This window comes from Mesoplodon densirostris, chromosome 3 (assembly GCF_025265405.1).
Source record: "Mesoplodon densirostris isolate mMesDen1 chromosome 3, mMesDen1 primary haplotype, whole genome shotgun sequence".
Classification (NCBI taxonomy): domain Eukaryota; kingdom Metazoa; phylum Chordata; class Mammalia; order Artiodactyla; family Ziphiidae; genus Mesoplodon; species Mesoplodon densirostris.
The window spans coordinates 142,434,954-142,447,082 of NC_082663.1; the positions used below are offsets into that span (position 1 = coordinate 142,434,954).

At 52.5% G+C, this 12,129-nt stretch overlaps 2 protein-coding genes across 2 annotated transcripts in view; both read right to left on the reverse strand.

Moving 5' to 3' along the window:
- Positions 1-6,014, reverse strand: part of PBX4 (PBX homeobox 4) — a 47,388-nt gene extending 41,374 nt beyond the window's left edge. Inside the window, 1 exon segment of the mRNA XM_060092194.1 lies at positions 5,833-6,014. Within this exon segment, the coding sequence (XP_059948177.1) occupies positions 5,833-5,963 (131 nt within the window). The 5' untranslated portion in view covers positions 5,964-6,014.
- Positions 6,015-9,379: 3,365 nt separating this feature from the next.
- Positions 9,380-12,024, reverse strand: LPAR2 (lysophosphatidic acid receptor 2). The gene is made up of 3 exons (XM_060092195.1): positions 11,951-12,024; positions 10,422-11,163; positions 9,380-9,724 (listed from the first exon to the last, which is right to left on the reverse strand). The coding sequence occupies exons 2-3, from the start codon at positions 11,161-11,163 to the stop codon at positions 9,411-9,413; spliced, it is 1,056 nt and encodes a 351-aa protein (XP_059948178.1). The 5' UTR covers positions 11,951-12,024; the 3' UTR covers positions 9,380-9,410.
- Between the last annotated feature and the right edge of the window lie 105 nt (positions 12,025-12,129).

Sequence of the window (12,129 nt, forward strand, 5' to 3'; positions counted from 1 at the left end):
CCTCCTTAAGGGCGATGAAAAAGAAAATCTCAGCTCTGAAATTTTACTTCCCGGCTTTGGACTAATAGATCCTCTCATGCTAATGCTATCTGGCTTTAGGAAATTCCAAACCATAAATTCCTCTTCTGACCCCTTGCATTCTTTGATGGGCGTGCTGAAAGCTCATCTGACACGCATTAATGTACATACTTCAGAGGTCTGTGTTTCCATATTTAGTATCCCAGAGGTACCAAGATGAGGGGCACACCATTCACTTGACAGTACATGCCTTGCCATTTGAGTAAGTTTTAAGGATAGTCAAACTTATGTCATCATCTCCTTTTACTATTCGGAATTTAATCCATATTCCAGGTAAAGTCTGCAGAAATACTGGAGGAATGAAGAAAGTCATGCAAATTTTGACTAGTAGAAAATACCTAACAAGTCATATATGTAAAAAGCAAATTTTAAAAAAGTTCAGAGAAATCTTTTCTTCCTAAGGAAAGCTATGGGGGCCCTAATTACAGTATCTGTTATGTTGCCCAAAGGCCAACCTCTAAATATACTCTTTTCAGTTTCAGGTTCACCACCGCATATGCCATATAGCTTACTCTTAACACATGTATAATAGTGACCATTCTCCATCATATTTTTATTCATTATATGTAAAGATTTTTTGCCCTAAAAACCTTATTACCATTCCCCAATGATCATTTTCTATTACACTCAAGTTCTACAAAGTAACGCAAAGTTGAGCTATGGTTTTATAGACCCTGTAAAGGAAATATAGAAACAACCCTGGGACTTCTAAAACTTGATTTCCTTAGACTGAAAATATAAACAGATCCTGAAACAACAAGGTCCCATGGCCCCAGATCAAATGTTTCATCTAGAGAAAAAAAAAAATCAACTGTTTTCTGCTTTTCATTTGTTCATTTCTAATTTTCTTTCTCTATTAAGTAGGCAAAACAATGCTAACATGTGACCCTTGTGATTAATTTAAAATCCCTTATGCCCACAAACACAACTTAGGCTCAAAAATAATTTCCATTTGTCAGATTAACCATCTACTAGGTAAAATGATTCATGAAAACTGAAATAAATGACACGCTATCATCTCCCCTCTTGAGAGTCTGACCTCTCCAAGTGTGGTCTGGGATCAGCGGCACTGGCACCCTTGGCAGGTGGTTAGAAATGTGGACTCTTGGGCCCCACTGAGACCTGCTACATCAGAACCTGTGCAATAAGATTTCTGCAGAGATATGCTACAGGTCCAGCTAAGAGAAGCATTGCTCTAGAACACTGCTGTCCAGAATTTTCTGCAATGATGGAAATGTTCTCTACCTGCATTAATATGGTAGTCACTAGCCACACATGGCTACTGAGCACTTGAGAGGTAGCTAGTGTGATTGAGGAATGAAATGTTTGATTTAATTTTATTTTTAAAAAACATTGATTGATTGATTGATTGATTGATTTAGGCTGTGTCTTAGTTTGACCCGTCTTAGCTGCGGCATGCGGGATCATCGTTGCGGCATGCAGGATCTTTAGTTGTGGAAAGCGGACTTCTTAGTTGCGCCATGAACGCAGGATCTAGTTCCCCGACCAGGAATTGAACCCGGGCCCCCTGCATTGGGAGTGCAGAGTCTTACCCACTGGACCACCAGGGAAGGCCCTGAATGTTTAATTTAATTAATTAATTAATTTGTGGCTGCGTTGGGTCTTTGTTGCTGCACGCGGGCTTTCTCTAGTTGTGGTGAACAGGGGCTGCTCTTCGTTGTGGTGAGCGGGCTTCACACTGCTGTGACTTCTTTAGCTGCGGAGCACGGGCTCTAGGCGTGCGGGCTTCAGTAGTTGCAGCACGCGGGCTCAGTAGTTGAGGCAAGTGGCCCTAGAGAGCACGGGCTTCAGTAGCGGTGCATGGGCTCAGTTATTGCAGCGCGCAGGCTCTAGGGCATGTGGGCTCAGTAGTTGTGGCTCACGGGCTCTAGAGCGCAGGCTCAGTAGTTGTGGCATACAGTCTTAGTTGCTCCGCAGCATGTGGGATCTTCCTGGACCAGGGACCAAACCCGCGTTCTCTGCATTGGCAGGCAGATTCTTAACCACTGCGCCACCAGGGAAGTCCCCTGAACGTTTAATTCATTTTAATTTACAGAGACACATGGCAAGTGGCTACCTCATTGGACAGCGTAGCTCTCTAGAGCATCTTCATGCCCTTGCAAGCAAAAGGTCAAGAACTGACCACAACAGCTAAATCTGCCAATCTGGCAGCACAACCCACCTGTCGTTCCAACATGCAGAATGACTTTAAGGGCCAGTCCTCTTCAGCTGCCTCTTCCAGAACGTCAGGTCTGGAGCCCAGGTCTTCAGGACGACACTGTTGACCATTCTGCTTCCTTTTAAAATCAGGTTTCCAAAACTCACCCCTCAGCCTTCCCAGCTCTAGAGTTTTCACACTGACTTGTTAGGAATCTCACTACTAGACAAAAAAGTGAGTCCACCACTGACGAGGGGCAGCTTCCAGGCCCCAGGACGCCTGAGGCCTGAGGATTCTCAAACGTGTGGTACACAAGCACACTGTCGGGGGGCATGGTTAGGAGGGGACCCAGAGATTGCACCAGATTTTCAAAGGGGCCAGTGATTCAAACACTAGTTAACAACTCTGGGAGTGGGGAAGAACTTTGGAACCTGAGAGTCCTGACAGAGGAGCCCTCAGCCCTAGTCTGATAACCTTATAAACCCTTCATAAAGGTATTCAAAAGAAGCAAAGGAAACAAATGTATGTAAACTTCAACATGTTGTAAAATTTATTATTGTAAAAACTAAGGCTACACATGATAGAGTGACATACTCAGAAAATCCTTGGCAAACGAGAGAAAATTTCCTGCCTTCCCGGTCCCATATAAGAAATGGATGAGAACGTGATCAGTGAAAGATCCAAATCAGAAAACACAAAACTGTCCCTCTCTAGGAAAAGCTCAGGGCGTCACCAAAGAAGGTCAGAAGATCATTCAAGAAGACTAGTTACCTATCACACAGGAAATTTCCAGCTGACGTGGCCTGAATTTCAACCAAGACAGTGCATTCCAAACTCCCCAGTGTCCCTCTACTATCTGTGTAGCCAGAAGGAAGAACAATACACAGTTCACTATTTGAAGACTATTCAGCTATAATAACAAAATGAATTACACACAAGTATGTGGAGCTGCCTTCCTAATAACGTAGAAAGGTGTAAGAAAGAATCCAGGGTTAAGGAGAGTAGGTATGCTTCCCTTCTTTAAGCACACGGTGACAAAGCAGGTTGAGAAGGCCTCAAATCTGAGATGAAAAATTCTTTCTTGCTAGCCAGTTGAGCTAAATTGACTCCAGGGGCTCTTAAGGGGTGGGCAGCGCACAGAGATGAAACCGTTCTCTCTTGTTTCAGAGAGAGGGCAGGGTCAGAAAGACCTCACCAGTTGAAGTGAAGCCAAAGGCCAGTGAAGCCAAAGGCCTCACCCAGTTGGCTGATCAGGAAAGACACAATCTGCTTCCCTGCCCAAGCTGATAATCTACCAGACAGCAAGGTTTACTATGAGGAAAAGACCCACCCAAGCTGTCTTTTCTCCAGAGTGGAGTAAGTGGCCCGCCCACTTGAGGACTGAAAACTGGTGTCTGGACTTGGGTGACTTTTAGGGCCTTGAATCGATCTAAAGGCTACGCAAGGAGTGGGGCAGATGAAGCTTCCAAAGTCTCAAAATAAAAGCTCCAGGGATCTTTCTACCTCAGGAAGAAACCAGGAATCAGATACCTAATAGCTACGTTGTAAGGCAAGTGTAATGACCCCTGTTCAGTTTCTTAGCCTTAAAAGAAAAACGACTGTCTTTGAGAACAGCAAGAAGAGGTGACTGACTGCATTCCATTCTAAGACTACCTAGGGGAGTCTAGAATCTCAAGAGATTGTTACAAGAAAAAAGTAGCAGCCTTGGGGCAGTGCAGGGTGACACACGCCTGAGGAAGGCCACATCTGAGCAGAGTTCGCTCCTTAAGCAGCTCCTGGCCTAGAACAGAAGGAACACAGGTAGCTCCACAAGCACCCAAAGCACTGCTTCTGTGGTTCCTGGGTGTGAAGAGCCCGTTTTCCCCCTTCCCTAGCTCCTACCGATCCTTCCAGAATCTAAGTGCCACAAAACTTTACTGAACGCTAGGTGCCAGGCATTGTGCACAGCCCTGGGAATACAAAGGAAAGCACAACAATGCCCTTGCTCTCAGACTGGCTTAGTGGAGAAGGCATCACAGAAGGGCACCCTCTCCGGGCCCAGCTCTTTTGTGCCAGGAATTACCTCTACTCAGCACACTCCTATTATGATGACTGTTTATGAGTTAAGTCTCCCACACACCTTCCTTCTGAATGAGCTCTGAAAGGGCAGAGAACACATTAGCCATCTTGGTTTCTGTAGCACCTAGCACAATGCTCCAGTGGTGTGCGGTGGGGTTATGTGTGTGTGACACTCTTAACTTTCCAGATAGAGGCCATGAAACTGTGAAAAGAGTCGACATTCCACAAGAAGCAAAGGCAGGAAAGTTTGAAGAATAAATGCCTGCCATATCCACCTCTTATTTGCCTCCTCCTTTCCTGGGGCTGCTGTTCACCTGGCTTTGTAACCCCTCCTCACTAGAAGATTCTAGGCACTGCACAGTCCACACCACTACACCCTGGTCCCATCCACAGGGACCATCCCTTACCCCCAAACAAGTCCCATTCAACAAGACCTCATCCTCCAAAAGGACGTCATTCTGTGCTTTGCTACCTTCTAATAATTCAAGCAGGCCCCAAACACAATGGGCTGCCTTGTGAAGCACATTTTTACCAATCCTGGCTCACTGACAAGTGGTGCGTGGAGGTTAAGTGGGACAGGTGGTCTTAAAACCACTGTGATTTTCCCACTGCAACTGAAATAAAATCCAAACTCTTTCCTGAGACTTGGCCCCATGTGATCCTGGTTCCAGACTCTCCCTGCTGTACTGGGGACTTTCAGTCCCTGGCTCTGCATTCTTCCCACCTTCGGGCCTCTGAAGGTGCTGTGCCCTCTCCTGGCTTCCCACAGCTTGCCATCTCTTTACTTACAGCTTTTAGCACAACTTATACTTAGTTTTGCTACTTACTTTCTCTCCCTCAAACCATGAGCTTGAGATCAGTGACTAAGTCAGCACCCAGCTCCGTGCCCCGCACACAGTGTCTAATAAATATTCGCCAAATAAATAAAAAAGGGGGTCCTCTGTCCCCCTCCAGCTCCCCCACTAACCTTTTTTCTGGATGCTTCCCGAATCAAATCACACCATCTCTTCATTCCCGAGTCCCATTTCCCGCAACTCATTCTCCATTACCTGCCCCCAGAAGCTCCCATCCTCATACATACCACTGATCCATTTAGTTGTCCATCCTTCACAAACCCCGTGTGCACCATCTCTCAGCCCTTACACCCCCCAACACTCCTCTTCCCCCTTACGTCCATAAACCCTGAAACCACCTTTCACCATAAACCTCTCCATCCACAAACTCCCCTTAAACCCATCCCTCTCACCCCAAGATGAGCTCCTAAAACCCAGCACCCACAGCTTAGCGCCATGAGCCCCCTTTCAATCCGTTCCATTTTAACCCCAAACATCCCTTCGGCCTCAGAATCCCCCTTCCGTCCTCCTCAAAATCCCCCGCCCCCGATCTGCCCTCTCCCTCTCCGCCCAGACTCACCACCCCATCTCTCACCCTGCACCATCCTCACCCCTCACGCCCCCAGCCGCCCCGGACTTGGCCCCTCGGCCCGCCCCCTTCACTGAAGCGACTTTGGGTGGCCCCCGCTGAGCCCGCGCCAGCACCTGGCCTGCGCCTCGTCCAGGCTCTGGTCGGTGATGGCCATGATCTGCAGGACGTCGTCCGTGTCGGAGACCGGTGGGGGCCGGGGCGGTGAGCGGCGCGGGGCAGGGGGACGGCGGCGCGGGGCGTCCATCAGCGGCGAGGCCAGGCGGGCGCTCAACCAAGGAGCAGCCGAGCCTGGAGAGCTCGCGCGGACATCGTAGCCAACCACTGCCGTCTGTGCGCGCACCACGCGCGCCCCCGGGCCCCGCCCCCTCCGCCTACGGCCAACCGCCGCCAGCCAGGCGACTGCGCCCCGCCCAGGGACACGCCCTACTATCTCCGTCAGCCAACCGCTGCCGCGCGGGCCGCCGTGCCTCGCCCACAGGCACGCCCCTCCTATCTGCCTAGGACTCTGTTGGGGGTTGCTGTGGCAACGGCGCTTTCTACCCCCACCCTCCTCCTGCCGGAGAGGGCAAGGCCGGCTTCGCTCTGCTTCAGAAACCCCACCTCCCACATCTCCACCTCCCTCACCCATTCCTACTCTTAGACACTTTACACCGCACACGTCCTTAGAGCGCCCCCTTCTCAGAGAGCCCGCACATCTCCTCAAGAGTCCCCACTCCTCAGGGACCTCACTTCTCGGAGCCAATCCCCCCCCCAGCCCCCACTCTTCCTCATAGGCGCCCATGTCTCAGAGCATCCCACTCCTCAGGGACCTACACATCTCAAGAGTCTTAACTTCTCAGAGCACTGCACTCTTCCTCCAAGACACCCCTTGCTTCTCAGACCCTCCCTAGCCTCTCAGAACCCCATCATCACCCCTACCCCCATTCATCTCCAGAAGCCCAGAGCCCCAGACGCCCGCTCCCCTCAGCCTCAGTGCCAGCAGGTGGGTCACTTGGGCTCCCGGCCTCCCAGTTCCCCCTCCCCCCACCTCTAATATTCCATAGGGTGTACGGGTATGTGTGGTGATGGTGGTTGGAAGGTCAAAACTGAGTGATTTTCTCAGTTGCAGAAATCACTTCTATTCACCTTTCAAGGTCCAGCTTAAGAGTGACCTTGCTTTATTCATTCTTTTGCTCTACAGCATTCCGCTAGCACGTGAAGGATGCTTTCTGAGGACCTACCCTGTGATGCACCCCCAAATCAGAGCGAATCTTCACAGGCCTTTGTTTCTAGCTGTTAGGACTCCTGGCATCAGAGGATTCTTGTGCGAGAGGATTTATTCTTGGACATAAATCACTTCTCCAAAGTCATGGGACCTCCTAGAGCCTGTTTGCACTGGGGACAGACTCCAGACCAGGCTCATAAAGGGACCTCAACCTCCTGGGAACCCTTCAGGACAGGGCCCATCTTCTTCCCATTGCTGCTGGAGAGGAAATGCAAACACCAACTGGTCTGATTAGATTCGGGCACTCCAAAGGGAATGGAAATGAATGATGTAGGCTAGTGTAAGAACAACCTGGAAAGCTCCTTGATGAAGGAAACCTGACACTTGGCCCCAGTAACAGGAAGTACTAGAACATGTGGGGACCATGGAGAGCTGGTACCCTGTACAAAAGGTCAGCCACTAGTGCAGCACCACACAGGAGATCTGAAAAGTAGTGGGTAACTTCGGCATCCTTCAGAGAACAGTGGTGGGGGGACGGGTTGAGAGCTTCAGGGACCATCTGAGACAAAAACCTTAAGTCATCTGGTGGAGAGGAGAGACCTACAGAGAGGGAAAAACTGATGGGACAAGATGCCAAAGGAGACCAGAAGAGTGTGGGTTAGAACCTGGAAGATGCTGATGCCAGAGCAGGTGAAACAGAGCTACCTTTGGAGACCATCAGGGGTTCCCACCCCATAGGAATGGTTGGCTGCCTTGGCACCCAGAGTGATACTTTTGTCCAAAAGGCCTAGAGCTCACTGGAGACAAGGACTATGTACCCATCCACGTGGCTGGGTGCTGGCCTAGGTCATCACTTCTGAGATTCAGGCCCCAGGCTCAAGGAGCCACACTGCCTACCTTGGCCCCTGGAGATGTACGTGGCACCCCAGTTTGTTCTTGCCTCCTCACAGAGCTGTTGTAGGGCAGGGAGAGTTTTCCCAAAGGGAAACTCAGCCCCATTTAATGTAGAAAGATCTACACGTTTTTGGTTCTTTGGCAATGCATGCTTTAGTAGTTTAAGAATTCAGCCTCTGATGGGAGGCCTGGGTTCAAATTCTGGCTAGGTGTGTAAGCAGAGAGAATCCAGATCCTGGTTTACTCCATGTCTAGCAGAGTGCCTCTATGTATCTGAGAGGGGACTCATCATGGGTCTGGCACATCTGAGACCATAGGGTGAAGTGGGGAAAGCCAGGCTGAGCTTGTGACCAACTCCGGACTTTGTGGAAATCCGAAGTCCTTTCCTCAGGGGCCTCTCTAGTCCCTCGATGTATCTCTGTGCCCTTTTGAAACTATGTAACCATGGGCCAAATTTCAATCTGTCTGAGCCACTGTCCTCACATGAAAATATATATAATACCTATGCCACAAGATGCAGGTGGTGATTAAATAATGCACCTAAAATGCTTATCAGTGTGCCAGGCACATCAGAGAAGCTTGAGAAATGGCAACTCTAAAATCCTGCATTCTGGTCCATGGACCCCACTACCCCAAGCCCACAGGTGTGTATGTAGGTGATGGAGTGGGCAGTGGGATGGACACACCTGACTATTAACAATCTGCACTCAGACAAAGGGGCAGGCAGGTGAGAGAAGCCTCACACAGGCCAGAGACTACTCCGGGCTCCAGAGAATGGAGACAGAGAGGCAGGTGGCAAGATGAAGGCAGGGGAAGAGGTGGAGGAGACAGAGGCAAAAGGGAACAACAAGAGAGATGGAGCAACAGCCATGCAGAGACCAAAGGGGAATGGGAACAGGGCCCAGGAGATGCCATGTTGAAGGATCCCAGCTCAGCCTGAGCTGAGGTGGACAATTCTGGGACACAGGGACAGACAGATTAAGCTTACAACAGACAAGGCTTTGGAGACCTCAGAGTGGAAAGGTTTACTCCTTATAGACCCCCTCCTTGTAGACCCCCTTAATTCTTATGGGGATAGACAAGACCACTGGAGGCTCCAAGAGGCCATAAACCTTTCCCAGCTCACGCTCAGCACTCCTCAGTCTGTGCCCCTAAACAATCAGCCTCAGGCAGATGGGGCGCCCATGGTCCATCCTTGTTGCACTGGGCAGCGTGGCTTGAGGGGGCCCTCATCTCTCCCACCTTTATTACCCATGCCACCGTGGACAAGGAAGCAGTCCACAGGGCTTGCCAGGCATGTGCAGTAAAAACAGAAAAGTGTCCGTTAAAAAGCCCCGCAACCTGAGATGACTGAAGAGCCAGATTCCTGCACCCCATTCAACTCTCTCCCAGGTGCTTAGATGACCCCAACCCACAGGGCCTGAGATAGGCACAGTTGTCTGCCTGGGTAGGGCTGGCAGTGGTTTCATGCCAAGCCAGACTGAGGGTCTGCCTTTAAGTCTGGCCCGCAGATTGGGTAGAGCCAGGCGCACCCACAAGTGGCCAGGGGCAGAGCTCTGGCGTTTGCTGTACCCTGCTGAAGTCCAAGGTTAGCTAAAGGGTGGAGTCCATCAGGGAATGGCCATTCTCAGGAAGCATGATGCGAGTGCTAGTGCCTGTCTGGGTGGAGGGTGCGTAGCGAACAGACTTGTGGGTGGACTGGCGAAGGCACAGACAGCAGAGGAGGTGGCGGAAGGTGCGGCGCATCTCAGCATCTCGGCATGAGTACACCACGGCGTTGACCAGCGAGTTGGCCTCGGCTAAGAGTAGGAAATATTTCTCCACAGCCAGGACGTTGCAGGACTTGCAGCCCAGACCATCCAGGAGCAGCACCACCTGGCCCGGTGTCCAGCAGACCACAAACGCCCCTGCGGGATGGAGCCTGATGTGAGCAGGGCCAGCTGTTGCAATGGCTCAGAGCTGGAGTAGTCTCCAGAGCTTGGGCGACAGCTGTGCAGTTTGTAGGGAAGAGCTGCCTGTCTTGCTGCCTTTGCAGCATGATGGGGCAGAACTGCTAAGAGGGGAAACCCTTCTCTGATTGTCTACCAGAGGAAAGCCTTTCCTAACTGGTACACAGTGGACAGGACCCTGGACATTTCTAACATGGAGATTTGTTCTTTGGGGGAAAGGTCACTGTGGGACCGACCAATTACTCGGTGGCGGAAAAGGAATGATTAGAAAGAGTTGCTCTTTGTTTCTTGGGGGTGGTGTGTGCACCTCCCCTGCTCAGACCATTCTACATTCAACCGCCAGACCTCATTACTCCTGGCTAAGAACTCTTAAGGGCTTCCCATGGAACTCAGAACAAAATATGACTCCTGTCTGTGCCTTTCGAGGCTGTGCTGACCTTCTCTTCCTGTGGACCAGTCACGTGGGGCTTCTCCCCTCTTTGGAGACACTGGGCTGGTCCTGTTTGGGGCTGTCACCTTCTGTTCCCTCTGCTTGGAACTCTTGCCTTGCCTCTGCTCAGGTAGCACCTCCTTGGAGAACATTCCCCACCCAAATCATCCCCTCCCATCATGCTCTATCAGTCTCGCAGGAGTTGGGAAGCAGGGTCCCACTCACCCAGGATGATGACAACAGTCTTGACCAGGCTGAGCGTGGTTTCACGGTAGTGGGGGTGGCAGCTGACATGCTCTGCCATGCGCTGCACCCGCCGCCTCACATAGAAGAAAATGCGAGTGTAGACAGCCACCATGAGCAGGAAGACGAGCAGGCTGGACAGGGCCCAGACGGCCAGGTAGGAGCGGCTGAGCAGGGGGGCCATGCGCGAGCAGCGGTCCAGGGCGCAGAGGCAGTGCCAGGAGTGGGCGGGCAGCAGCCCCAGGCCCAGCGCGGCCACCCACACGCCCACGATGAGCATGATGACCCGGCCTCGGGGCAGGCGGCTGTGCAGCTGCACGGCCATCACACTGCGGTGCCGCTCCACGGCGATGGCCAGAAGTGTGGCCACGGACGCCGTCAGGCTCGTGTCCAACAGGCCCTGCCGCAAGAACCAGCCCTGAAGTGAGAGCCGGGCTGTGCGCGGGCCTGTGTGGAACATGAGGAAGAGGTAGGCTACACCGGCAAAGAGGTCAGCTGCGGCCAGGTTGCCAAGCAGGTAGTAAATGGGCTGGTGGAAGCGACGGTTGGAGGCGATGGCCGCGATGACCAGCAGGTTGGTCAGCAGCACCAGTACGCTGACAGTCAGCCCCAGTGCCACCACAACCACGTCTTTGGGCCGCCAGTGGGAGCTGAGCTCCTTGCCGCTGTTGTTGTAGAAGAAGCCGATCGTCTCATTGTAGTAGCACTGGCCCATGCTGACCATCTAGGGGCACAGAGGGAAAGGTCAGTACAGAAGGTCCTTGTTGGAAGGACACAGGAGGGAGCAGCAGCCAGAGGGAGGATTAGGACAGGAAGGGCAAGGGTCTCAGACTCAGATGCGTGAGGGCAAAGTGGTAGTGGTAGGGACCAGGGTGACCTGGAAAAGCAAGCTCTGTGAGTTCGGGGGTGGGGTGGGGCAGTTGTTGCTTAATTACTAATAAGACTCTTAGAAAGGTATCTCCCAAATCAAACGACTGGGTGGTTTTGTTTATAACCTAAAGAATCAAACAAAACTCATTTGCCCACGCGGCGCCAACCTGTGACCAATCTGTGTGTGTGTGTGTGGGGGGTTCGGTTAGGGCAGGACAAAGGGGTGTGGGCTGTGAAAGCAGGCAAGGGAGGGTCAGTTTGGTGTTGGGGTCAGTGCAGGGAGCGGAGCCCAGGGGGCGTGTGTGCGCAGGGTGGGGCCACTGCTAGGACCTTGCAGGAGGTCGGTGCTGGGACATGGAAGTGACTCGGGCAATCAGATTGGGGGCAGTGAGGCAGCCCCATAAGTTGGGCGGCGGGCTTTGGGCGCGAGCGCTCCCGAAGCAGGCGGGGGATCGGGCCGTTCCGAGTGGGACAAAAGGGGCGGTCAAGAAGGCGGCAGCAGGCCGGGCCTCTGGGGGCCCCCAGGCTGGGGAAGGAAGAGGAGGAGGTAGGAGAGGAGGGGGCGGGGCCCGGGCCCCGCAGCATGTGCCGCGCCCTCCCCAGGCCTCGCGCCCACCCTCCCCCGTCCTCGCGGGTCTCACCTGAGCCGCCCGTCACGCCGCAGACAGTGTGGCCTCGCGCCCGAGACCCATGACCGGGCGACGAGGGCGGGAGCAGAAAAGCGTCTGGGTGCGCCTGGCGGGAGCGGCCGAGAGGGCTGGAGGCGGGGTCCCGCCGCCCCGCCCCCGCCTCAGCGACCCGCCCCCACCACCTTGGGGAG